This window comes from Aspergillus melleus, assembly GCF_016097325.1.
Source record: "Aspergillus melleus strain CBS 546.65 chromosome Unknown contig1, whole genome shotgun sequence".
In the NCBI taxonomy this organism is placed as follows: domain Eukaryota; kingdom Fungi; phylum Ascomycota; class Eurotiomycetes; order Eurotiales; family Aspergillaceae; genus Aspergillus; species Aspergillus melleus.
In genome coordinates this window covers 226,823-253,120 of record NW_025763370.1, presented here as the reverse complement: position 1 = coordinate 253,120, position 26,298 = coordinate 226,823, and the positions used below count along the sequence as shown (strand labels likewise).

The window sequence follows — 26,298 nt, the reverse complement described above, 5'->3', positions numbered from 1 at the left end:
ATAAGCGGGGATAGTGAAAAGGAAATTGGCTAGTCCAAAGCCTGTGTGTAACTACTAAGCCGGTTTGCCTTCTCTTAGCGGATTCTAGAAATGCCACTCACCGAAATTCAACCAAGCTGTCTGTGTATGTTTGTCCTCCCCCGCATTGTCGTCCTGAGCGTTCACCGAACGGAATAGGACCGTCGAGTAGAATGATAGGACATTGATCTGATTGAACAACAGTTAGGTCTGGTGAGCTATGAGACTAAGCTGCTTCATCTGGCAATCCTTACCCCACACAGCTGTTGTGATGCCATCACCACAAACGCAGCTACACATGCTCTGCGGTTTCGAGGTATACTCCACAGAGACCACACTCGCTTTGGAAAATTCAAGTTCCCCACCAATTGCTGATAAGGATATTCAAGATCTGATCGAGTTTCGCTTTGATGTGTAGGCGATGCTTGCACCCTCGGCTGTAAGATTTCGGCCTCGGCCTGCAACTGACAGTGGATATAATATAGATCCCTAGCAGCTTGGATATCAGTTCCTCTCAGTTGACGGAGGCTTAGAAACGCGCCTTTATAGTTATTTTTGCGGATCAGAAACCGCGGCGACTCGGGGCAGAGGAAAACGAGAAAGAGTAGCACAATAGCTGGGATGGCAGAGGTCCCAAGCAGAACTCTCCAGTTCTGATCCACGACCCAGACAGCCGCGAAGCCAACGAATATTCCACTAATCTCGGTTCAGCAAGGTAAAAGGTGCTCTGATTATCATACTTACAACGTGTCAAACAATTGCCACATCATGAGTACCCGGCCCCGATTAATATCCGCAGCTGCCTCTGCAGCGAAGACGGGAGCTACGGATGCTTTGGCACCGATCTTCCGCAGCCCTAGGTCAGCCAGGTATAGGGTCGCGAAGTATTTGGAAGCCACTTACTCCAATTCCAAGCAACAGCCGACAAACAAGCAGTTCCTGCCATGTTCCACAGCGAGCAGTGCCTGATACAGTTGTGAGACTTTCAAAGACTTCAGGTGTTAGGGAAAGAAGTACCGATGGCGAAGGCAGCACAAAATACTGCCGAAACAAAAAGTGCAGGTCTTCTTCCATACCTGCCCTCTTGCAAAGGGTCGCTAAGCCAGGTCCCGCTAGTTTAAAACAGTCAGATACAGTTCATCCCGCTGTGAAGTCGGCACATACATTATACTGCCAGATAACCAAGGCGCGGCGTCGATCAGTCCGGCCAGAATTCGATAGTTAATCCAAGCGCCTCCGTCATGCTCCAAGTCCCGCTGCCACCCTAGCGAGCCGGCATTGATAGCTGACTGCTGCCAACCTCTGTGTTCTGGCATCAGTGAAAAGAGTAATCTACATGGTCGGTAGTTCTCTAGCATCGGTGTTGGTCAACTTACTGGGTAATGGCGGCACAGGCAGTAGTCAAGATAGTAACTTTCAGATCCTTTGTCTGTTGAAAAAACCCCAATGTTTTTTCTTTCTTGAGTGCCTCTTTCTCAGTGTCGTTGAGACATGGGAGGGTCACGTTTGTGGGCTGTCGAGCTACTTCCGCTCCTTTGATTAGAAGATTAACATCTACGACGTGCTTGAGTTCCTCCTCATGACATTTGTAAAGGTGCCGAACATCGACTTCGAGCTGCTCGGGATCCCCGACTATTGGACGATCAAGTCTGTTGAAGTGTCAGCAAGGGAATGGTTGTCGTGTCAATAGCCGGATAGTAACGACATGGCGCACATGGGGACACTCACTGAACCATTGTGAGATATTCTCCGGTTGGTCGCAAAATATCTGACCGTTCAAGTCACTCACTAGAATTTTGACCCGAGTTGAATAGACCAGGTGATATGAAATCGCCAGTCACAAGAGGCTCAATTTCCAACGGAGAGTTCTAATAGCCTGACTGCACTCTGGTGCGGTCTAGGCCTCTGGTCTGCAACATACATACAATAAAAGCCTTTTCAAGGGGATAGATACATCGAGAAAAGAAAAAGGAATTACCTAACCACAGGGCAAACGATTTACGGATTGGGTGTGAACGTAAGATATTCGCTCCTTCAACAACGCGATGCTTTAGTCCCAGGCGCAACCGGCCAATCTCGTATTCGGGGCGTTCATTCATTTACACTAGCATAGCCCTGTCATCTTATTTGCATAGCCCATTCAGCTGGGGAATTGACCTGTCTACTGACAGTGATTGATGTGACGGATTTTGCCCAGACACTCAGGTTGCTCACACGGGCGTCTATTTTCGAAAGAGGGGGAGTGCGGTTGACACCGAATGCAGAAGAATGTAGAATACGTAGCGTATAGATCGCAACCTATCTAATGTTGCCAGATTTAGAATACAAATCCTATGGCAACATCAACAGTTTAACAATCAGACCTTTAGCACTTGAATGCCAGTCTCGGCGAGCAATTAATCACCAGATATGGAAGCGCTCCGGGTTTCACGAGGCTACTGCAATGTAACGCCATTTCTAAACACAGACCACCTGCTTCGTGTTGGATGTTTGCTCCTAGGTGCCTTGTTTGCTTCTTCGTGGCAACTTATATCCTGCCTTGTCCGTCACTTGTCGCCCCTGGGGCTGTTCAGCTTACCATTCCAGATATGTCAGCCATTGCTTCTCCAGTCAAATATTGAGACTAGCGAGATTCACTGGGAGTGATGCTAGCGTTGGTCCACTCATCTACCAAATAAGTTGAAACAACAAAGCAGCGCAGGCGACTTCGCGCCTTCCCGGTGTCTTGGTTGTTGGTAATTATTATTAATATTATTAATGAGGCTGGGGATGCGGGGAACCCTGGGCAATCACCAAAAGCGAGGATGTCACCCGACACTCATTCGTGGCGAGAGACTCGGACTTGTAGACTAGACCCCTGCACTTGCTGCTATTTGTGGATTGAATATTCAGTCATAGCCCATAGAGCCTCCTGTGTTGCCATCTCTGGATATCCCCGCTCTCTCTCATTGCGGCCCGATCACCCAAACAGCGCTAGGCGTGACTGCACTAACATTCCTCCTCGGACCCTCGACACGGTCGAACTTCTTCAAAAGTTCTGTGTACTCAATATTCTATGTTGAATACCCTAGACTTTGCGATCATAAACCACCATGTCGACCCTGAAAGTGAAGAATGTTCTAGGTGCAAATGTTACTAGCTACATTCGACAAGCAACATTACAGGCTAGACTGGAAGTAATCTTTAAGATGCCGATCATAGTCGAAGTAAGGCTCAGCGCTTCCTTCTAGTGGAATTTGTACTGGCTCTTTGGTTCTGCGTCTGACATGATGGCAAATCACACGCTGCAGCTCCGCAACGATCGCTTTGTCTTCTATGCACCGAGAGAGGTCACTGAGGTAAGTCTGGGCACACAAGGCTGTCGAGATCTGGGTCTAGGTGCTCGGATGTCTTGCTGATACTTCGGCTACTGTAGGATGAGCTTGAGTAAGTTCCTGCTCAAGGCTGGGCTCTCGCATCCCACCGGAAAGGGAGTAATTGACAGTGCAAACACAGGGATATTCGCGAAGATTACCGGGTCATCTAGCATGAATGCCAACAAAAATCATCAGCATAAGTAGTATCATCTGTATGCTGAGGCTAGACGGATGGTGGATTGTCTTCTGTGGTGCTTTTGTTTGCAACCGACAATGTAACCATTCAAAGAATCCCCCTCAGGTGGCAATGACAGGGCTTGTTCTTTAGCACAAATTAGCCTCGCTTATGAGTTGTTTTCATATCTGCCTTGGGAGTTAACAGATCATTTACCCAAAGCTATTCTTATACCATATTTAGCGCTATACCAAATTTCAGACTAAGTTCCACACACCTCAGAAACCAGGCAACAATTTTAGAAAGTGAAGCAATCTTCCATCGACTTCTAATTCCTCTCAGAGCCAAGTCTAGACTCCACGGGCGTTTCTCCCAATCTTGTGCGATCATGCATCTCCCTCCGCGTCGGCTCGAGCCCGGTGATTACGATGCGGTCCGACACTATCAACGATACCCTACCTTTGGCCCTCATCCCGAGCAATCCAACATATACGTCTTCGACAGCGATGCCGGAATCGAACCCCATGTTTTTGCAAACAGTGATGTCTTTGAAGAGCATATATCGTCTACCAAAAAGCCCAGGAATAGGCTTGTGTATGTATCCTTCTTATGCATCCTTACTAGACTCCTCTAATTATTTTTTCATTCTAGATCAATATGTTCCCAGAACTCAATGCGACCGCTGCGCATTACCTACGACGCGATACGAACCATGATTAACCAGTACGATATCGGTCCAAAATTTCTCGATCTTGCCCTCTCCTTTGGCGATAAACCACAAAGTTCGAATGCCGGACATGGTGGAATGACTGTTATGCACCGCAAGGACGGATCTTACGGTATGGCTGCTATTACCCCACAAAGCTTCACCTCGACTCCGGTTGCTCATATACTCAGATATCCAGTATCTCTTCACCTACGCCGAGGACTATACTGTAAACGGAAAGATTTCTTGGACTATCCGACAGGTCTGCGTGTTTCATCGCTATGATCCCTCAGGCTCCAGGAACTTGTGGATTCTGTTGCATGCTCAGCGGAACTCGAAGTTACAGCAGCATGTCGAAGCAGCGATTCGCGCTGAACCGGAAATTCTGCTGTCGGACTGGTACTCGATGCATTCTTTGGTTTTGTCCACTTACTTGACGGGCTGGAGATGGTGTATTGGCAAGCTTGGTCAGGAGATTGAGGCAACTGTACGTTTTCTCCTTCTACTCTTCTTTAAATTTTCTTTGCTCTCCCTTGCTTTCTCTCTCTCCTCTCCACCCCATCCCCTATCCTTCCTTTCTTTCTTCCTTTAACATCCTTTCTCTGTTACCCATGCGGAATGGTGAATAATATTGACATGAGAGCTAGTGCGATGCAGCCCTGACCTTCAGCCCCTCGGACACCGACGATGACAAGCAGAGACTTCTTGGTCTCTTGAAGCCGCAATACCTCGGTGATAAACTCCTACCGCTATCATCGCGACTGGGCGTTGCCTTGGACATTGTCCAAAAACTTGAAGAACTCAACACAGAGCTCAACTCAAAGCGACTTACATCCGAAGGGAGCTTTCGACATGTCACGGATGAGACCAGATATCACAGAACTATCCTGCAGGGCTACTTAAATAGCATCTCTGTCCTGGAGAAGAAAGTGCAGGGAATTTCAGATCTGGTATGCTATTCAACTTGCCCAATTTGAACTTTTCCAGCAGATCGCTAATTGTGCTATGATTGCCTAGCTCGCCGTATCCCTCAACCTCAACTACCAAGCCGTTACTGTGGAGATCAACAACAAAATGTTGAAACTTACAAACGCTGCAATCCATGACAACGCGACCGTGAAGGTCGTGACCCTGGTCACCCTTATTTATCTTCCTGCCAGCTTTGTCTCAGTATGCCCACCTTGCATCATATAATTCTTTCCTGATTGGTCAATTTCTCTAATGCGTTTCTAGACTCTCTTAGGAATGAACCTCTTCGACTTCGACGGCGGAAACGACGGCGGCGGGTTCACCATCTCTCGTCAGTTCTGGATCTTTGTTATCGCCGCTGTTCCGCTAACGCTTCTTACACTGGCCTCTTGGTATTTTATCACTCAGCGGCGACTTCGGTTGATTAGGAAACATAAGATTTCGGACGTGGAGAAGATGGAGTGATGACTTGTACCAGTATGCTGTCTTATGGGTGGTGCTTTGTGGTTATTTGGCAAGTTAAAGATTGCTTGTCATTTTTCGTTTCGGCTTTCTCATTCGTTCATAGACATTTGGTGGCTGTTCTCTGTTTTGAATAGACTGTGCATGATCATACTACTTTCTAAGCTTAATCCTGACCTAAATAGCCTATCAAGCACTTAGGTAGTGTCTCTTTCCATGGGATAATAGATGAATAGAAACAAAGCAGCAGCACGAAATCCGCCTACGTAGATACGCCAGGTATTTTCTTTCCCCCCAAGACGCTGTACACGGACATCAAAATTATGATAAAACCGGAAATGGCCCGACAAGAAAGCCCGGAAGCCCAGTGTCCATCATCGGTGAAACAAAAAGCGATAACAGATAATAGAACGACAGATGCAACGCCGCAAAACCAAAGCTTCGTCGAGATGACGTTGAGACAAACAGAATCACATCATCGTGCATCGATCAATCATCCAGAAACTCCACACCACTGGTGTCACGAAAGCAATAGGTGCCACGCCGATCCCAGATCCCTGTGGCAGTCAAGACCTGATTGTACCGATGCACACACATCAGCGGCAGCCCAGCCCCGGAAGCAACAGACACCTCAACCTCGCCAGGTACCCCGATCTTTCGCCTGCAGTTGTATATATGGGTGTTCCTCGGACCCCAGAATGCCTCCCGCATGCCGCCGAGCATGGGCTCCCATTCGCGAGCGATCATGTCGAGCGCGTTGAAGGATGGCCAGTGATGGTTGCCGATCACAGCGGAGTAGTACCTTTTGCGACGGTCGACATAGTCAAATATTTGCTCGAGTAGCATTGGAGGAATTGGTATCGGACGGGGAGGCGGGTTCCTCGTCTAGGAAGGCTTCGGGTGGGGTGTTGATCTCCAGGTGAGTGAGGAGTGGGAAGCGTGCAATGTAGTTGAGCATCTAGGGAATGAGGGGTGTTAGTTGTTGTTACTTGTATGCAACGGTGTAAAGAAGATAGGGTTCACCAAGGCCAGGTGACTTACCGGAACGGTCTCCCTTCCGATGGCCATCGTAACTCCCAGTCTCTTGAGAACCGGCAGCTGGTGGATCATCCACACAAGTTGCTCACATCCGAAAAAAACGCTTCCCGAACCACGATCGGTCTCGCGGATAACCGTATCGCGGAACCGGAGAGTCCGAAGGTAAGTTCCTTGAAATAGCATCAGGTCGTTCAGCGTGGTAACGGGAAGATCGTATCCATTAAACTCTTCCAGGGCACGCACCCCGCGCAGAAATGACCCCAGAATAAAACACATGCTGGGACTAGCATCATCCAGGAATGTCGCTCTGGTCTCGAATGGCACCGGCTGGCTAATCTGATCCTCTTCGTTACGAAGACGGACCGACAGCGATTTCAGATTCGGCACTTTGCCGGCAAGTTGCTTCAGCGGCATCATGGTGATGAAGTAGCCGTCAATGGTTAGGTGGCGTAAAGCTGTGCCTTGGAGGCACCTCGTCCAGTCACTTCCACCAGCCCCTCTGATATAGATATTGTAGAGACGGAGGGATTTTAATCGCGCTAGTCTGGCACCAGATGGAATGGTGATGGTGCATACTTTGAAACTGGGCGCGATCGCACGATAAGTCAAGGTCAGTGCTTCCAACGTGACCAGCGAGCAGATGGGAAAGAGAGATCTCTTCAATTCCTGGTGTTCCTGGTCCCAGTGCTCTAAGTTGAGGTCAAGCGATCGGATGTGAAGCAACGGGCAAACTTGCAACATGCGGAAAATGGTTGCGTTGTAGATGAATATCTCCTGTGCACCCTGGATATCTATGATAACCGGTCGTTGAAGAAATTTGAGCATGTCGAGTATCGACTCGTTGATTTCAATGCGTGACCTCCACCTAACCGACATGGTTTAGTACTGTGGATCTGCTGAGTGATCTCATAGGGCTTACCTACTTAATAACCTTCACTCTGGGAATCAGCTCAAAGAGGCTATGAAGGGAGCGGGTGACGCGAGTCATGCATTCGATGTGTGTGTAACCGTCAGAAATCTCCAAAACACGGACATCCTTGAACTGGACCCAGGTCCTATGATATGCAATTCTCTTGTCAAAGGGCCTTAGCTCACGAATGGTGTTTTCAACAAAGTGAACATGCAGGTGGTAGAACAATGCGGGTTGAACACATTGATGAAACTGGGCGCAGGTCCCATAAACAGCCCATAGCGCGCGGTAGTCGAAGTCCAACTGCATTAAGCATTCAAACAATTAGCTAATATGAATATGATTGATCGAGACAATGAACTTTTCTCTTACCGCATGGAATACCCGGGTCCATATCTCATTCGGGACCCTGGACATGGCACAGACGGGCCCCTCAGGGGTGACTGAGTTCTCCATATTCAAAGCGGGCGGCTCACAACAGACTCACGATCGACAGAAGAAAAATAAGACAAGAAAGTTAAGTGGTCAACAACATATTGGGCGAAGCCTCACACGTGACTTTGTCTGGGTGCTTTACCAGTGGTGCCGTCACTTCTGTTATGCTATTGCCTTTGTGGTGACGATAGAAAGACCCACTCAATTTATCTAGGAGAAAACCTTTACTGAACTCCAAAGTAGGGGCCGCAAAAGTACTTCTAAGACGTATGAATATCCATAGTTGTGGTTTGTGACTCGCGCGTACTTTGTAGCACGTTGCACATGGACCAGGTTAACTGGAAGTACCGATAAGGGTTGAACTTTGGATCATCATTCACACCCTGATAATTCGAAGACTTGCATAGAAGTGTAATTGTTTTAGCTTTTGATTTGTGAGCTTGAGGTCCTTATGTTCACGTCCAGAAAACTATACCATTTACTACTGCTTCCGGAAGTCCCCTTTTTATTGTATTCCAATGCAGCTTCATGGATGTTTGTTTTTCAGAAAGTGGCTTGATTTGGGCATTTTATATGTTCCATGCATCATGCACTTCCCTAGATCATCAGTAATATAGATCAGAATTGAAGGAACCTAATCCAGTGAATCGACCTTGCTCGCTTTTAATTTTTACGTACTACTGTTATGAATCTTTTGTCTTCTAGGAAACCCACTGAAGCTGTGATTTGCCGTCAAATTTCTTCTGGCCAAAGACCCAGGAAAACAAGAAGCTCCTATTGTGAGAGTTATGAAGACGCTAAGTGTTCTTTCGCCTAGGTTCAAGCATGTCTAACCCAACCTCTCAGTAGACAGGCTCATGTCGTCCCACTTCTCCAACTCTCGATACAAGCCGGCCGTGTACAGGGACCTACTCATGTCAGGGATGACCTCCGCAAAGTTTGGATACAAATTGTTTAATTGATTGATACCGTGTTGCCGGACCGTGGTCTGGATCAACCGCAACATCCCCTTTGACAAATACTGCGCTTGTCTGTCGCCGGATCGACGATTCATTTCGTCTTGCGTTCGCGACATTTGTCGCACGGGGCACTCATAGAACCCAACCTGACCCACTCTCTTGGAACTTATCTCCGTCGCGTTGACCGCGACTGGACTTGGCCAATGTGTGATTCCTCCCTACATGCCTATTGAAACCTGAGATTTCGGCGATCGTTATCAGTCTGATCTTGTTGGGTAGTTGTCAAGCGTTCAGTATGTCAGGATTTATGTTATATGCTTGTTGCCAGCTACCATGAATGTCACAAAGCCAATTGCCGAAGTCGGCCCGACATGGTAGAATATATATTTGAACAGAAACGCTCGATATCAACCTGACGAAACAAGGGCAAGCGACTTTGAACCAAAAAGTAAATGCACTATTATTCAAAAAATCAAGTCCAGCTTGATTGACATTCACCAAAGTTGCTACTGTTGTTGTTGTTGCGGTGTGTTATTGTGGTTGTAGGCAAGAAGGGTAAGCAAACAGCGAAATGCTTGGCATGTGACACCTCAGGCATCAACACATGCACGACGACTACTACTCCGCAGTCAGCTTGCAGATAAATCATAAAGCGAACTGCCTCCGAGGCCACTTGTGAGCGTAGTTGGACCAGAATGATCAATGAGAGGCCGGGGCAACCTGGTTGGTGGTCCTGCCCCTTCTGGACTAGCGTTCCTCCCCGGCTGGCCTGATTGCCCAAAGGAGACGCCAGCCCCACGGAGCCACCGGCAGATATTCGGTGAAGTTGTCCTCGTCGTATAAGTACGGGGTCCTTGTCCTTGTTGAAACATCTCCAGGAGCTCTCTCTTGTCCTTTCGCTTACAGGTCCCGTCGTCCATTCTACTCCCAGCAATGTCTGTAGCCGCGACCGCCAAGCGCCCGGAGATCATCGAGATCGCGCGCGGTCTCGACCATGTCCCCATGTGCGAGGAGTTTGAGAAGATGATTTCCGGCATGATGTGAGAATCGGCAGGTTCCTCCTAGCAAAAACAACTTCTCTGACGCAGTATCTCAGGTACAACCCCCTGGTACCGAAGTTGCTGGAGGCCCGCCACCGCGCGCGCGGGGTAGCGAAAGACTACAACCACCTCGACGCCAAGACGGTCTCATACGAGCAGATCTACGACGTCCGCCACAACCTGCTGAAGAAGATCGTGGGGAAGGTGGGATCCGGCACGTTTGTCGAACCGCCTTTTCTGCCGGACTACGGATGCAACATCAGTATCGGGGAGGACTGTTTTATCAACTTCAAGTGAGTTGTTGGTTATGTTGACAGAACGAGAAAGGGGCTAATGAGCATGTAGTTTCACCGCCCTGGACACCAGTCTGATCCTCATCGGCGACCGCGTGCAATTCGGTCCCAACGTCAGCATCTTCACGGCAGGTCATGACGTCAGCGTTTTGTCGAGGCGGAAATTCGTCGAGTTCGGTCACCCGGTGAAGATTGAGGATGATTGCTGGATCGGAGGGAATGTGGTCATTCTGCCGGGAGTGACGATCGGCAAGGGCTCGACAATTGCTGCAGGATCGGTCGTGACGAAGGATATTCCGCCCTACTCGGTGGCCGTTGGGAGCCCGTGTCGCGTTAAGAGGACCATTCCGACCGTCGAAGAGGAGGAGCAGGATCCCAACAATCCATACCGCAACTTGGTTCGCGAGGATCGGTAGAGAAACAGGGCCTGGTGAGGAAGATGTGATGATGTCTATGACTGTTAGATATGAACAGCGAGCACGTGACTACGGACAGATGCGCATACAAATAAACACGATTTGCACAAGAGAATATAAATAATTTGGAGATTATCTCCAATGCAGTGTGCTACTCCCTAATTCATGTGATAGTTAGTGCTATCGCATAAATTCGAAGGTAGAGAGGGGCAGTGGAGCGAGACGCTTCCGGAGAAGTCTCGGGGCATAAAGGAAACCGAGAACCTCCCAATAAAATCAAGAAACAACCCACCCCGCGCACCGATAAACCCTGTCCGGGAGGATCGCGACTCCTGCAGGAATCCGGAATTCCGATACAGGCGCCATGATCCAACCCCAGCGCAAGAGAACCAATTCCTTAGCGTTCGCCCGCACGGACTGCCATACATGTCTCTCCACCCGGCAGACATGCGATCGCCAACGACCCCAGTGTACCACGTGTCTCAAAAGAGGCGTGGAATGCGGAGGTTTTGCAACACCTCTGGTGTGGGACACTAGTCGGACGTGGCTGGGCCAATCGGGCAGACACGACGTGTTGGTATCGGGTGCAGATTCAGGCGCCGATAAGGATGTCGGCAGCTCGGATCATGACGGAAGGAGGGTAACAGGGCCTCGAAGATTTCGGTTTGTGCAGAGCGGGGGTGGTAGAAGTAAACGACGCAGACTGCAACCGGCAGATCGGGATGTTATTCTATCAGCAAGGCCAATAAGCCTCATACCGGAGGATTCGACCCCGGAGAATGTGGAACCCCCCCAGGTCAATGAGGAAATAGACCGGACATCTCCCGAGACTAGGACACCGTTATTTGACAGCCATGGTGTGTTCAATTCCTAAGTACTGCATATGCTTGAGTTGCTGATCATGACAGGGCCTTACATTTTGGATAATGTCGGCCTTTCGATTGACCAGGATGTACTCACATCCCTCTCGGTTCCCACTCTAGAGGGCATTGCTCCTGTCGGGCATTCAGCGTTGAACTCGGAAGACAACCTATTAGCTCATACGATGGAGAGTATGCTTACGAGCAGTCAAGCGCACATGTGTCCTGTTTCCTCATCAGCGGACGGGTGGCTGCCATCAACTCCCGTCCTGGAATTGGGAGGAGTACCGGCTCCCACTGCAGGCATAGGGAACCAGCATGAGCCACTGTTCAAAATGTGTAAGCCATTCACAAGACTAGTCGGACGTGAGCCGCGCTAAGGACAAACAGACGATAACGAGTTCTGTATCCTTCCAATCACCTCGGATGCCGAGCTCAATCCATTTCGCATCCAGCGACCTGTATCTGAGGGATCGAGGTTATTGTTCCATTCCATGTTGGCTTTATGCTGCCGGCATCTGAATCTTCTCACTGGCTCATGGTCGTCCGAGGCACAGGAGCACCGCAGCGAGGCGTCTAAGATCTTGACTCAAGTTGGCCAAAACCAGCAATTGCTGAAAAAGGGACTCGCCTTGTTAGATCCCATCCTCATCATGTTTACGCTGGAAGTGGGTCGTACCGCGTGCTGCTTGGCTCTACGAAGCTAAAGATTGATAGTGTACCCTGTCGGCATCTGGACGATGGTCCTCTCAGATAGCCCGAATGCGCTTGATTCTCGAGGAATGCGGCGGGCCGTCGGCACTCACAACCCAACGAGCTCGGGCCCAGGTGGCGATGATGATGTGGTGAGACAGACACAGATCCATTCATAAGATGATCCGCTGATATAAGTCAGGTGGGATGCCACTCTCGCGCTCGTCTCTCGACAAGGTCCTATCCTTTCTCGACCGTACCTCGAACATCTAGAGCGGTATGAAAAAGAAGACCAATGGTCATTCTACCAACTGTCGGGATGTCCGGCTGAGCTTGTCGGGCATCTATTCTCACTTGCGGAACTGGCTCATCAACGCGAACTAGCTTCGTCCATGACGTGGCTGTCATTCGACCTAACGCCCATCGTACAGATCGAGGACCACATCCGGCAGTGGGGGCACCCTCTATATTCGGGCCATTTAGTTGAACCCGACTCCGACTCTGAAGACTTCGAGCAGGCAGACGAAGCTGGTTTTAATGATCAACAGGATCGACACCACTGCGCGGAGGCCTGGCGACATTGTCTCCTGCTATACATTGAACGGGTGTTTAAGTGGGAACGCGGTACTCCTCGTCCCAACGCATTGAGCCGACTAGCTCGAATAACGCTCGATCATGTTCGATGTTGTCGAAAGACATCGTTGACGCAGAAACAGCTTCTTCTGCCTGTGTTCTTGGCGGCGAGTGAAACGTCCAGCGAAGAAATGAGGGACATTGCAAGAGGTTATTGTCAGTGGTGGGGAGACCGAAGCCGATACCACATGTTTCATTCAGTCCCGGCACTGTTGGAGGAGATCTGGGCTGGAGACTGCTGGTGGGGAAGCATTGTCGATTCGAAGACGAGGGGAACAGCGAGTCAAGTTCCGGTCCAATTTCTTCTGGGCTAGCAGTTGTATATGGCTTGCATAGATCTATGAACTTGTTTATAATTTATTTTCTCGGCTTTCCGACCCACCAGTCATCTCAATCAGCTCTCGTACCTTCAGTCCCACTCCATAGCAGTATGTGTCTCGTAGTGATCCAAACCCATACGCATGTGTCACATCACCGTCCCGTTCCAGGTGATATCCGCCCCTGCGGCTCGGTCGGAATCCAAAAGTCAAGATCGTTATACTGATCACCTAGAACAAGGTTGACTCGCTTCAAAATGTCGGCCTTGGTCTACCCATCGGCCCTCTCATCCATATTTCCTTCTTGCGTCACTCACCCGATGATCACTCCACCTGTATACATACGTGGAATCTAATAAGTGTAATGCACCTTTGGAATAGGACCATGTCCTGCGCATCACTTCGTACGTGCATGATCTGCCCACGGACAGGGTGAACGTTCTGATCATTAGCGACATGAAGGGCACCGAGAGCGGTAGCGTTGACGATGAGTTCAGATTTGAGAATTGACCGTGCCTCGGGAATCGATGACACTTCCTTTCGAATAAACCGGACTTGCCTCTTCTCGAGCCGTTTTGTGATCCACGGGAGAAGATACTTGAGGTTCGCTGTCATGGATTGATATTTGAACCCGATTTTTGCAATTGCCCGGAGCTCGGAAGCGTGCAGTTGGCGGCAATTCGGGACAAGGGTTTTGTACCAGATAGTCGAGTCATCCGGTCGGTCATCATAGTACTCGGTTACGTTCACGACTTGCACACCGCTCGTGGAATCACGATGCGCAAGTGCCCAGAAGTAGATGAATGTCTCGGTTTGCAGATCATGCCCCTTGCCGTCGGGATGAGGGAGAATGCCGGCTCCTGCCCTACATATACGAAATGAGCTTGTAAACCAGAGATAGACAACGGGCAGACATACCATGGACTAGCCCATTTCTTGGAATCATCCCCGGGCCACTGACCGCGCAAGAATCGTTACCTTGTGTCCTGCCTCGGACAAAACCAAAGCGGTGGTGAGCCCAATGACCCCTGCCCCGATGATCCCGATTTCCATTAAGGAACTTTGTTCGATTGCAGTAATAGATGGACTTTGAAGTATACCGATGGTGGTGTATTCAAGAACGAAAGGCATTGCGAGGAAGCTGTCGGTTCTTATATCTAATCTCTATGATCTGCGGGATCGGCTATGCTACACCGGCTCGGGACCGGATGAGGCTTGCCGGTTGGGATGCCGATTGATAACATCGCGGGGTAAACCTAACTGTGAGATAGTTAATGTAAACAACATGTGAGATCAATTCCGGATTTTCAAAGATAACGCGGCGCTTCTACGATGAGGGCGATCTGTGGAGTGTCCAAATGGCACCACTCATCTCGAACGGGAATAGTCACACGCACCGAAGGATCACACTAGTCTCTCAGCATCGTTGTTGGTCGCGTCTCGTAAGTCGACCAGCCACTCTTCTGATGACTGCGGCATCAGATATCATCGACCTGCAGACTCAAATTCTCATCGAACACCCATTGGGAGCTGCTTAGAGGTAAGGGATGGAAGAATATAATCCCCAGAGTGCTGAATCAGGCCCGCGGCCTCCGCTCAGCCGGCGTCGGGACAAACCGCAGTTGTCCTGTAACGCCTGCCGCCGGCGCAAGTGAGTCAATTCGAGCATATTATTAGGACATCAGTATTCGGCACGATCAAAGGCTGATTAGTTCATAGAGGTCGATGTGATCGCCAAATCCCTTGCTCTAGTTGCTTGACGCGAGGACACGTTTGCACATACCCCAATGACCACGTCCCGCCGGTAGCGCATCAGTCAATCGTTCCGGCTGTACATGCTCGCCTAGAGCAGTTGGAGCGCTTGGTGCTTTCCTTGATGCAGCATTCGACTGCTGGGGGCAGCGATGATTCGTCCCTGAAGAATACGGAACCGACATCGTTCCCGGGAACGTTATCCGACAATCCGGCCCTTGTGGATGACTTGACAGACGACCTCTCTGATTGTGGAAGCATGCGAGCTAGTGCTTCTGGGGTGCATTACGTTGGCGGTGATCATTGGGTTGCTATTCTTGATAAAATAGCCGATCTGAAGGACCATTTTGAACGCGAGGAGCAGTTGCGTTTAGAAGGTTCACCGGATTTATCTCACGATAATTGGAACGATGGAACTGCGTCCCCGCGTGCTCTGCTGCTTTATGGGTGTCGGCATGCGACTTCTCGGGCAGAGATTCTTGCGTCCTTGCCGGCTCGGCCAATGGTGGATCGCTATGTGTCGGGATATTTTAATCGTTTGGACTTGGTATCGTCGAGTAGGTTTGCGGTTTATGATTGAATGAGTTGGTAACGCTGATGCTTGGATTTGTGTCAGGTGCCGTTCATGGTCCGACTTTTCTACAGCAGGTAAGCATATGTATCTCTCCTTGCAAATGACAAGCCTTATACTGATGGTTTCAGTATGCAGCCTTCTGGGCCAATCCTTCGGATGCTCCGATCATGTGGGTTGGCCTGCTCTTCAGTATGATCTGCCTCGCCGTGCAGGTCTCGAGAGTTTCAGATAACGCAGGTAGCCATGTGATAGAACAACGGAGACGTCAGATCGAGTTATACCGTGAGAAGGCTGTCCAATGCCTACTCATGGGCGAGTATACAAAAGCAGGCCCATACGTACTCGAGGCGATTATCCATTATGTTTACATTGAATTCTGCCTTCACCCCGACGCTGATAGGGACATCTGGTTTCTACTATCCCTAGAGGTCAGTCTCGCGAAACGCATGGGGTATCATCGCGATCCGAAGCATTTTAAGGGAATTTCACCTTTCGAGGGAGAGATGCGTCGTCGGCTATGGACGACAGTGTTACTAGGTGATGTCTTGATATCGAGCCAGATGGGCATGCCGCGGATGATATCGGAATGGCAATGCGACACGGACGAGCCACGAAACTTGGATGATAGTGACTGGGATGCAGATATGACTGAATTGCCTCCATCACGACCTGAAAGCGAACTCACTACGAGTCTGTGTCTGATTGCGCGTCGTCGAATGATTATGGCCTTGGGTAGAATATCTGATGTGACAGCGGCTGCGAAAACCTGTAATCATGCTGAGGTTATCCGGTTGGATGGTGTTCTACATGAAGCGGCTGATAGTATTCCACTGCCGCTGAAGGCGAAGCCGATGATTGCTAGTTTGACGGATTCACCGCGAATTATCATGGAGCGCTTATTCATATCTCAATTGTTCTACAAGGGTCAGCTCATGCTGCATCGCCGATTCTTATTCTCAGATTCTACCACCTCGCAAGAGACCAACACATTTGAGTCTTCGCGAGATGCTTGTATAGACGCTGCACTTGAACTGCTGGGCTTACAAAGGATTATGGACGAAGAGACGGGACCCGATGGTCGACTGCATACCATGCATTGGCGCGTCACCTCTATTTTGAACCATCAGTTTCTGACCGCTACGATGGTCCTCTGCTCGCTGCTGCATCGTGTGCAGACGCTAGTGCGCGAAGATGAGATCCGGAATAGTCTGCGGCATTGTCGAACGATTTGGATGAGCCGAAGTGTCGAATCTGAAGAAGCAAGAATGGCGGCTGAGGCTGTCAATTTCGTCCTTTCTCAGAGGGCAGCAGATTGTAACGGCAACGTCGAGCCCGTACTGGAACACTTCATCTCTCAGTCACACGCCGGTGGCTTATTCGATCACTTTACGACATTGTCCCAAAGGGGAGTGTTCCAACCGTCTGGTAGCCAGGATGAGGAATTCTCATTCATATCGTCGTTGACGCAAGATGAAGGAACATTCAATGCTTGGATGCCGGCAAACTGAAACTTCACTTCGAGTTTATCTCGTATTTTGATCACAATACAGAATAAGCAAACACGTTTCGCGTTTGGCTTGAGCCACAAATTAGAATCCAGACACCAATATTCTCGGAAGGATGTCGGCATCTAATAGGAACTTGGCTGTTCTCGGAACCGCCGTACAACCAAGAGAATGGTGTGCAGAACGCCCTGCCACATGTTATTCTAGACGCAACCCCCACGATTGAATCTGGAGTCCCGGATAATAAACAAAGTTTCTGTATGACCCCATGACACCAGCGCGGCCTCGTCTGGAGCCGTATATCCATCTAGAGCCAGCTTTCTTATCCATCCTTCATCATTTAAGGTCTTTGAAACAAATCTCCTGTCGAATTAGGAAAAGCTCACGAGTTTTTTCTCGGAACGACAAGCGTCTCGGCATTCAAAAACCATCTCAGCGACTCTAATATACATTCTGGTTCCACAGATATGTCTTCCCCGATTCGTATTCATGAATTAAACAATATCAGCACTGCCATGTGCAACACCTCTCACAGAACCGGCGAACACCGATACAGAGTATCCAGGAACCATACCATCTTCCCAATCGGTCCAGACGTCGGAGAGCGAACTCGCAATTCATACGTGAATGGTGCAGAATTTGTCAGCTCGCGGCTCTTCAATCCTTAAGTCCGTTAGTCCGTTCTGCAATCCCATACTCCAACCGCCCACTCAGTCATAGTGACATAAACACAAGCATTCTAGCTAGTCGCCGTTTGCTCGGATCCTTAGGTCCGCTGGTCTCATGTCATCCCATCTCACGTGTGCACTAAGACTAGCCTGCATGACCCAGATTAGGAAATTGGTCGCTGAGATTGTCTACCCGGATAGCCTACTAATCGGCAGACAAGGTATCCTGGACTTCTGAGTAATGTGTGTGCCGGTCTCTCGGTGCGGACGGAGTCTCGGACATAAGCCGCACGGGAGTTCGGGAGGGCCAGGGCTTGTATGGACGCCACAGCCGAGCGATGGACATGGGGTTGCCGACGAGGCTCTGGGCGGAGCGTATGAGTAATGATCGGGATCTGTGGAGAGTGATCGTCATGCGTGTTCGGGGTATGGTTTACATTTTGGACACCCTCATGCGGTTAGTAAATGGTTGGGATCTGGGATCTGGCTAGACTCGTGATTGCTGATATTGCGCGAGATATAATTGGAATGATTGGAGGGATTTGTGCTTTTTGTTGAAGGCGAAGCCGGATGTCGAGTCTCCGTTACGTACAGGCGCATACAAAGCATAAAGACGATGATGCAAAGTCGGAAGGAGCTCCTATGAATAGGTCGCAAGTGTTCTAAGTTAACGGGACCCGCGTTGAAACTGGGTGGCACTTCCTCTTCTGGTATGGTCGTCATGTACAATTTACGGGGTTTCATTGGATGAAGCGTCATAGTAACTACAGCTGAAAGACCCAATACCCAATGGTTATGAAACCGCGTGGGCTCTCATGCCCATGTGCTGATCAACAGTATCCTGCAACCATAATCACTAGTCTACTATAGCCTAACGGCCTCTGGATCTTCCCGAATAGTACGGCTTCTGACTCCGATGAAGGGTGGACGTGGCGTGATAAATCAGTGCAAGGGAATCTAGACGTGGCTGCTGGTAATATGACCTCGCGAATGACATCACGATCAACACTTGAACACTGTATTTCAAAGAGTACCGGCTGGCTTGATCTTGGCTCAGAGTATATGACAGCTAACTGTGGGTCTTCCGTACACCGTGTCCACGCTTAACCGGCTATTTTAGAGCTTATGAGTGGAGGACACCATGCCCCTTGTTAGTGAATGGAAGACCGTACTCTTAAACTAATTAGCCAATAAACCTTTCCAACCTGACATGGCGTTTTTGGTAATATTCGCGAGTCCGAAGAAAGGAGGACCAAAGTTATGGTAGATTCGATATGCACGTGTGGCTGATAGACAACAGTGTTCTGGCTGAGTATGATGTGGCGCTGGTCATGGAACCCCTTGAACGGAGGGATTCCGTTACGTATGACCAGTGAGAGTGGCTTTTGTTGCCTCATTACGTGTGGATCGTAGACGCTTGCGCAAGCCTGAAATTCTGAACGTTGTGTTTTCTCCAGAAACAGGGTATGGTGGCTCATACTGGAGCTTGCACATCTAAGCCCCATTCCTGTGCATCTTCGCTTAGACATATGACTAGAGCAGCAAGTCTAGTAGGAAAAAATGTACTGACTACTGAATCAGAACGCGCCCCATGGCGGAGGGAATCCGCAATTAGATTATCAGCCTCACTTCAGTGGCTACTTCAACCGATCCACAGCTCATCTATTCCCGGTCCTATGGGTACTAGACTTGGGATACACTTGTAACTTTCATGTTGCCGGCAGGATCTAAGCCCTTCAGCCACTGAACTCACAATGATCTACGTAGTACAATCCTTCGCGCTGGAAACTAAATCTGATAATATGTGACAGTCGGTATCTCCCGCCCGCACGCGGAGTAGGAGAGAGCAATTCATCCGGTCAGGTGGAATAGTATGCGCTATATCTACCCCACCGACCCGGAGCCTCGTGGAATCCTGCTCGTCCTAGCTCCGAGGGGCCAAAAGGTACTGTGTAGAAACAAGGCCCCCACTAAAAACGGGGATGGATTTCCCGAGTTCTGGTGAGATCGACGAGGGCAGGAGCTTTGATTCGCAAGCTTTCCACGGAAAAGCAAAGAATAGTCTCGGCAGTTTCGACCTACAGGAAACGGACGGAATCCGAGATGCGCGACGCATCCTTCGAGTATTTGGCGCTCACTGCTCGAACATAGTCGCCACAGTGAGTGCGAATTCAACGGCATTAGGGCTGAGATTGGCAAATAACGACGACCACGGGCTCGGAGCGGAACCTGTCCGCTGAATGTGCAGTGCACACTATGTTAAGTCCGCGCCATGGCATCTGGATAGCGTGTGTCGGGTCGGAGGAAGAGGGTGGGCCAGTGCAGATAGACTATGGATGATCCACAGTAATATGGACTGACCGTGATAGTAAGATGCTCAGTCGGAGTGTTCAATCGCACCGGGAAGCGATGTGAGTCGCTTCGGAACTCGGCTGCCTGGTGATGGAAGGATGCAAAATATAAAGGAGCTCGAAACGAGGTGGTATACCAAGAGGAAGCAAGGCTGCCAATAGTATACCGAAAGTTGTGGAAATAAGGTGGGTCCAAGATGAGCAGATTATCAGCAAAATGGTACCTAGACTAAACCGGACCACCGGATGGAGACATTGTTCATGAAATTGCCACCGTCCAGAATGTCGTATCTACTTTAGCTACACCGAATAACTTCATGATTGGGGGCTTTTTTTTTAAGCTAGCAAGCCACGGAGGGTTTTGTATTTGAAAGCAGGTCCTCAACTATCTTTCCAAGAGAGAAGAAGCAATATATAATCGCTTAAGTGATAGTTGAATTTAAATCTCGCCCACCTGATTAGTCTCTATTGAGTATTCTTGAAAACATGCAAATAAATCAGATGTTCCTAACCGACCCGGGTGCTAAAAATTCTTCGAAGGCTAGAACAAACAATTTGGCGATGCTACCTCGAGGCGTCTCGTGTTCAAACGAAGAAAAAACAGGAAACCCACTGGCACCGCCCATCGTATTGCCTAATGGCTAGGCGCTAATAGCTGCTGACCATCTCGTTATGCAATAGAAGGGTCCACCAGCGATCCCGATCCTAGGCCAGGCCCTCACCATAGTCCGACCATGCAGTAATCCCTGCCAAGTCCCATTCATTAATTGACTTTGACTATTTTTTATCAATCTCTCGCCACCATGCACATCGTCCAAAGAGGAAAAGCTGCTTGTGTCATCATTTCCACCAATTGTGTGCGGCGAAGCCACCATATGGCATACCTACCACCTATCGGCAGAGATGACCAAGAACAAGATTTTGCTAACGCTTGGCATGGTAAGAAGAGCGTAGGAAAAATAGCAAACAAAAAGGATAATGAGACAAAGCCACCGGGTGTATCATCCGAGCGGGGAATGGTGTCACATTGATCACATTTATGGATCATGGGAAAATAGCAGCATGTTTAGCGGTTTCCTTTCTTTCCCCTCTCTAATGAGCCCCTCCCGTGAGGGGGGGCTACCGTGCCAAGGATTCCGAATCGCAGTTCCTTCTCCATGTCCGTAACTCCGTTGGAGCCTTGGAGGTACTTTTTTCGTACTGAAGGATTTTTCGTTACCCGAGAGCCGCGGGGTCCACGCGTAGGGCTGGCTGTCATGATTGATGTCATGTTTTCAGAGGATTCTAGGCATTGCGTAGAGACCAAGAACAGGTGCAGGGGCGAGTGTTGGATCTGCGAGATGAGGTGTTGGGAATGATTCTGCCCGTAGAAAAGCATATGTATGAGCAGACTGGTAGGTAGCTAAAGGTAACTAAAGGTGAGTTAATTGGGGTTTCCGGGGCGGTCTTTAGCGCCGAGGGCCGAGTGCCAAGAGGGGCTTCTAGGCGGCTAGGCCTCCTAGGCGAACGGTGGTCTCTCGGGCGCTAAGCAGATGGCAGCTCCGGCGTCCGACGCTACCGTCGATCCCCTTCGGCTTCTTGGCTGGTTCGGTGTTGCTGGAAGCCGGATTTTTGTTACTTCATTGCAGGGCATGTGAAGGAGATTTCAAAAGTGTGGAACTCAGAATGCACAGAGTGGGTGAAATGAGGCTTTTTATACATTGTGAAGTAATTCATTCAAACATGTCTATCATCAACTATAAATAAGGGGGCATGTCTTGCTCAATTTTTTAGGGGACAGTTTGTTTTCTTGCGTTCTTTCTCAATTTCGTCAACGGAACAATCACCGCTTTTCGATCTCCAGCAGTACCCGTAAACATTCCTCATCTCCCGCATCCACCGCGTAATGCAGTGGCAGCCAACCCGCTGCATCTGTGAGCGTAGGATCAGCGCCCCGCTTGAACAACTCGCTCACGATCACACTATGCCCACTAGTGACTCCCGCGTGCAGGGCCGTCGCTCCTTCGCTATTGACGGCGTTCACGTCCGCTCCGTGTTCCAGAAGCAGACGCACCATAGACAGATTCCCTCGCGCAACGGCCATATGCAGCGGCGTCGTCCAGGGCATGTGTCCCGGCGTCGAGGCGCTCGGGACCTCGCCGAACTTCGTCCGGTGAATGGTATTGGGGCCGCCCGTCGCCGCCGGGATAGTCTGCGCGTTGACCATGGAGGACATCGGTGGTAAGAGACCCCCGTAAGTTTGAGCTTCTAGAATAGTCGGCACCAGGTTTTGCATGTCGACGTCGCATAGCCGCACCGTGCCTTCTTCGGCACATACCTGGAACCCTGGCTCGCTGCAGGTCCCGTAGACAGGGTCGAATTGCTGGGATAGGGCGAAGGGATCATATGTGGATGGCATCTGCGTCCCGCTCATAGTAGTCGTAGTAACCGTACCGTCCGTTGCCGACTGTTCCAGACAATTCAGGTAATCTGTTGACGGGGAGTACGACGTATGCCCAACGGACGAGGATGGAGAGCTGGAGGACCCGTAGGTGGAGGCCAACGCCCCATCGCTACCGGGATAAGTGCCGTCTGGTAGCACCATGCTGTGGAGTGTGATTTCCTGGGGCGGCGCATCGGACTGGGGATCGGGAAGCCCAAGCTCCAAAGCACCGGGCGACTGGGAACTGCGCCGCGAGCCTCTCTTGGAATGTGTTTCGCGCGAGGTACGGCGAGATCGTTGACCCGAAGCCGTCGGACTGGTATTACTATCGAGCTCTAATTCTCTTAATCGCTTCCTGACATTGTCTCCTGGGAGGGCCATTAGCTTGGTGCTGACCGAAGCAAGGGGAATGCAGCAACATACGGTGTCTTCGTTGCGCGATGCGGTTCCGCTCCCGGCGTCTCTCTAGAGCTAGGAGCTCCTCATGTCGCGCATCTGAAGTATCCATAGTGGGTTTCATGTTTGATATTGTACAGTTGAGGGGGAATCACAAAGGCAAGTTAATCGAAGTATAGGCTCCCAAAAAGAAAAAGCAAAAGAATGGTAGCTCGCTCCCATGCACCAATTCGTCATGCCGGGAGAAGCCCATGTCTTATGCGGAGGAGCGTCGATCCCTCAGCTCGTAAACCGATCGCTTTTCTCTCCATGGCGCATGCGGCCCCAGGGAAGGAATCAGGCGAGACAAACGGTCAGAAAATAGTAAGCTGGGCAATATCCATGGGTCTCTCGTATATGCTGGCGCGACAGAGGGTCGTGGCATCATCCTGTTCGGGGCTAGCGGTAATTTATTCTGCGTCTCGATCGTGAAATGCTTATTTTTATAATTTTGCCTTTATTCCTGATTTTTTCTGTTCTTCATTTTAGAATTCTGTCGTGAAGAAGCTCTGCGAGTCTGGGCCAGTATAAGCACCTTATGTTGCTGATGATTTCTAAGATGGAGGCTTAGCAGGTGCTGGTCGGGAACTCCGTTGTGTTGTCACGCCGCAGTCCCGTGGTTTGGCAGACCCTAAAATGAATCAATCTTCAACCACCTCGTCAAAGGCTCGTTGAGGAAACAGATGGATTTGCAAACCAATGCCTCCTTTTCCCGCCATTCCTCACACAGCCCCGCTTTGTTGATGAAGTCTATAGAATCAGCTTAGTCTAGTCCTTTGGTGATTGGTCGTCGGGATCGTCTGAACCTGCCCGTTTACAAATAGCATCCGGCCTCTTTCTAATCGTCATTCCCCGGCGGAATGATCCGGCGTGTCAGCCACCGGTCATTTCAGGTAGTGTCCGCTGACGATGCCAAGTTGCTCCATTTCCCGCAGGAAGACAGTGGCCAAGATTCGCGGAATGGTCTTGGTGGCGCAAGGTAAGGCAAAGGAAGGAAATCCCGGCCGGCGACGAGGGGACCACCGTCAGCACAATGGATTAGTTATGAGCTTTTAAATATGACAGCACATGCCCAGTCGGACACACTGGCTTTGGACTTGAAAAATTTTCTTGAAGCAACTGACATTCAAGTTGATTGTCTTGCGAGGGCAGAAGTGTCACAATTTCCTCGTGGCTTGCACAACCCAAAATACGAACCCGGGAAAGCCCTACTCCCCACAGGTTTTGCGAGATGATACGGCGAAACCGCTGTTTCTGCAAGAAGCCGAGGGAAACCGTTGGTCCACTTTCACGACAATATGGCCGCTTTCCAACTGCTCGCAGGGCGCGACAGTGTTCTTGAATCACTCTCGCTGTCCCACAAAATGAGACCCCTCGGCGGACTTGAGCAATTTAACCCTGCCGCCGAAGGTGCCTTGCCTACTAGGTGACATCAGGTCGCTCTTTAGCTGCAGAGTAACCCCTCTTGCCTCCCTGCTCCCTTGTCGCCGGCCTTTGCTGAAGTGCCACCCTTCTTTCGCCTAGGAGACGTGGTGATATGTTCCGAGCAAAATCCAGCTCGGGCCGTCCGTTCATGACGACATTGGGTGCTTGAATCTGCATCTCATCACACATTCATCTCGCGATCGGCCATCATCTGACTCCCGCCTCGCTATCATAATTCGCGCATCGTCACTCTGCATTCACTGTTCCTTTGCTGCCTACGCGCTCCCCGCCCCGCTTCGCAGTGCCTGGCGTTACATTTCAACCAAGGAAGCCGGTCAAAACAAGCATCCCTGTGGCTGCTCGGCGGTCCTCGGTACGGTCGTCCCTACCGAGTGCTTCGTGTCGCCAGGATGGTTCGGTGTGCTCGTATACGTTTAACCCCGCTCTAGAGGCATTGAAAAGGGGCTGTCGAGACGGCCATTTTGGTGCTCTGTAGCTGCCTCCAATCACTATCGAATTCCGCAAACACAGCGGTCGTATTCGCTGAAACTTGGCAAATCTTCGCGATTGAGCTTCTCTATTCCGGTTGGATTCCCACGTTCAAAATGCGTCTCTCTCAAGCCGTCAAAACCACCCTCAACTACTATCCTACCTGTTCTCTCGCTGAACGGCAAATCGTCCTAGGTACTGTTGGGGCCTACCGTCGACCGATCGACTCGCGTCCGGTCACCGTCCAGGACGTGCGCGGCCGTGAAAATAACTTCAGCCTTGATGTGCATGGATTCCAATTCCTGAATCGTCCCAGTCCTCATGTTTCCTCCTTTACCGAGTCCGTGGTCAAGAAATTCATGTACCCCGAAGCGGTGGATATACTGAAACAAGCGTATGCCTTTCTCTCCCCTCGTTTCCTGGATTATGCATATCCGACTGACCATCCCCAAGAACCGGCGCCACCAAAGCCCACGTCTTCTCGCACATCACGCGCACAGCGCCCTACGAGAAAGTCGAAGCCCTGGCGGCATCGAAGGAGTCGGATACTAAGCCCACTAGCTTGATGGTTCCGGCACGACTCATCCACGTCGACCAATCCGAGGCTGGTGCCTTGGATGTGTTGAAGGACAACATGCCGCCAGAAGAAGCTGCTCGTCTGTCCAAGTCTCGCTGGGGCATCGTGAACATCTGGCGCCCGTTGAAGCCCGTCCCGCGCGACCCGCTGGCCGTGGCGGATGCGCGTTCCGTGCGAGACGAAGACCTCATTGAGATCTATGGCCGCATGCCCGGGAAGGGCGAGAAGGATTATGAGGCGGCAACTAAGGGGGCTGGGTTTGGCGTACTGTATGGCAAGTATGGAGAGGGTCAGAAGTGGTATTATTTGTCAGGGATGAAGCCGGAGGAGGTCATGTTGATTAAGTGTTATGATTCTAGGGCTGATGGGAGTGTGGCCCGCAGGGCGCCGCATACGGCCTTTGTGGATCCTCGGACGAAGGAGGTTAAGGAGCCCAGGGAGAGTGTGGAGTTGAGGTGCTTGGTGTTCTTTGAGGATCAGATCTAGTTTCCCTTTGGCTAGCTGGTCTTTATGAGGTGTGAGCTTTGTTAGTCGTCTAACAATCTAAGCTACTGTCTATCATAGTCTTTCTTATTACTTCCTCCGCACCTCAATTTCCATTCTCTTCTAACAGCTTCTGCTTACTCAACTTTCTGTTTCTTTTTCTTTCCCTTGAGGAGAGTGCCTGTCTCAAGTGCTTTCCTGTACCTCTTATGTAAGAAGTAAGGAAGATGCGATGAACGAGTCTTAACGGAGCATAGCCGAAAATACTTATTAAGATGCCTTGTACGCCTGGAGAGCGTAACGGTAAAGTCTCAATTTAATGTGGAGCTGATCAATA

At 50.1% G+C, this 26,298-nt stretch overlaps 10 protein-coding genes across 10 annotated transcripts; 5 read left to right on the top strand and 5 right to left on the bottom strand.

Annotated features, from left to right (window-relative positions):
* Positions 1-1,390: 1,390 nt before the first annotated feature.
* On the bottom strand, positions 1,391-1,754 carry LDX57_000096 (uncharacterized protein; the record flags this gene model as incomplete). Its single annotated transcript, XM_046081741.1, has 2 exons — positions 1,391-1,667; positions 1,747-1,754. The coding sequence occupies 2 exons, from the start codon at positions 1,752-1,754 to the stop codon at positions 1,391-1,393; spliced, it is 285 nt and encodes a 94-aa protein (XP_045937697.1).
* A 2,102-nt stretch (positions 1,755-3,856) lies between these two features.
* LDX57_000095 (uncharacterized protein) lies at positions 3,857-5,805 on the top strand. The gene is made up of 6 exons (XM_046081740.1): positions 3,857-4,143; positions 4,201-4,388; positions 4,447-4,742; positions 4,903-5,205; positions 5,273-5,425; positions 5,489-5,805. The coding sequence occupies exons 1-6, from the start codon at positions 3,938-3,940 to the stop codon at positions 5,687-5,689; spliced, it is 1,347 nt and encodes a 448-aa protein (XP_045937696.1). The 5' UTR covers positions 3,857-3,937; the 3' UTR covers positions 5,690-5,805.
* Positions 5,806-6,175: 370 nt separating this feature from the next.
* LDX57_000094 (uncharacterized protein) lies at positions 6,176-6,433 on the bottom strand (the record flags this gene model as incomplete). The annotated part of the gene is made up of 1 exon (XM_046081739.1): positions 6,176-6,433. The coding sequence occupies one exon, from the start codon at positions 6,431-6,433 to the stop codon at positions 6,176-6,178; it is 258 nt and encodes an 85-aa protein (XP_045937695.1).
* Positions 6,434-6,509: 76 nt separating this feature from the next.
* LDX57_000093 (uncharacterized protein) lies at positions 6,510-8,090 on the bottom strand (the record flags this gene model as incomplete). Its single annotated transcript, XM_046081738.1, has 4 exons — positions 6,510-6,644; positions 6,728-7,589; positions 7,648-7,937; positions 8,007-8,090. 4 exons carry the CDS (start codon positions 8,088-8,090, stop codon positions 6,510-6,512), a joined length of 1,371 nt encoding a protein of 456 aa, XP_045937694.1.
* A 1,871-nt stretch (positions 8,091-9,961) lies between these two features.
* LDX57_000092 (sugar O-acetyltransferase) lies at positions 9,962-10,777 on the top strand (the record flags this gene model as incomplete). Its single annotated transcript, XM_046081737.1, has 3 exons — positions 9,962-10,068; positions 10,125-10,361; positions 10,414-10,777. 3 exons carry the CDS (start codon positions 9,962-9,964, stop codon positions 10,775-10,777), a joined length of 708 nt encoding a protein of 235 aa, XP_045937693.1.
* A 364-nt stretch (positions 10,778-11,141) lies between these two features.
* On the top strand, positions 11,142-13,277 carry LDX57_000091 (Zn(II)2Cys6 transcription factor; the record flags this gene model as incomplete). The annotated part of the gene is made up of 5 exons (XM_046081736.1): positions 11,142-11,634; positions 11,686-11,976; positions 12,028-12,305; positions 12,355-12,482; positions 12,533-13,277. The coding sequence occupies 5 exons, from the start codon at positions 11,142-11,144 to the stop codon at positions 13,275-13,277; spliced, it is 1,935 nt and encodes a 644-aa protein (XP_045937692.1).
* Positions 13,278-13,604: 327 nt separating this feature from the next.
* On the bottom strand, positions 13,605-14,411 carry LDX57_000090 (FAD-dependent oxidoreductase; the record flags this gene model as incomplete). Its single annotated transcript, XM_046081735.1, has 2 exons — positions 13,605-14,145; positions 14,242-14,411. 2 exons carry the CDS (start codon positions 14,409-14,411, stop codon positions 13,605-13,607), a joined length of 711 nt encoding a protein of 236 aa, XP_045937691.1.
* Positions 14,412-15,156: 745 nt separating this feature from the next.
* Positions 15,157-17,740, top strand: LDX57_000089 (fungal specific transcription factor domain-containing protein; the record flags this gene model as incomplete). Its single annotated transcript, XM_046081734.1, has 3 exons — positions 15,157-15,589; positions 15,649-15,680; positions 15,735-17,740. 3 exons carry the CDS (start codon positions 15,157-15,159, stop codon positions 17,112-17,114), a joined length of 1,845 nt encoding a protein of 614 aa, XP_045937690.1. The 3' UTR covers positions 17,115-17,740.
* A 4,212-nt stretch (positions 17,741-21,952) lies between these two features.
* Positions 21,953-23,060, bottom strand: LDX57_000088 (uncharacterized protein; the record flags this gene model as incomplete). Its single annotated transcript, XM_046081733.1, has 2 exons — positions 21,953-22,920; positions 22,976-23,060. 2 exons carry the CDS (start codon positions 23,058-23,060, stop codon positions 21,953-21,955), a joined length of 1,053 nt encoding a protein of 350 aa, XP_045937689.1.
* A 1,957-nt stretch (positions 23,061-25,017) lies between these two features.
* LDX57_000087 (uncharacterized protein) lies at positions 25,018-25,964 on the top strand (the record flags this gene model as incomplete). The annotated part of the gene is made up of 2 exons (XM_046081732.1): positions 25,018-25,295; positions 25,355-25,964. 2 exons carry the CDS (start codon positions 25,018-25,020, stop codon positions 25,962-25,964), a joined length of 888 nt encoding a protein of 295 aa, XP_045937688.1.
* Positions 25,965-26,298: the final 334 nt, after the last annotated feature.

Coding starts and splice junctions, on each gene's coding strand:
- LDX57_000095 (XM_046081740.1), top strand. CDS start 3,938: ATGCATCTCCCTCCGCGTCGGCTCGAGCCCGGTGATTACGATGCGGTC. Junction 4,743..4,902: donor GTCAGGAGATTGAGGCAACT/GTACGTTTTCTC, acceptor CATGAGAGCTAG/TGCGATGCAGCCCTGACCTT. Junction 5,206..5,272: donor TGCAGGGAATTTCAGATCTG/GTATGCTATTCA, acceptor ATGATTGCCTAG/CTCGCCGTATCCCTCAACCT.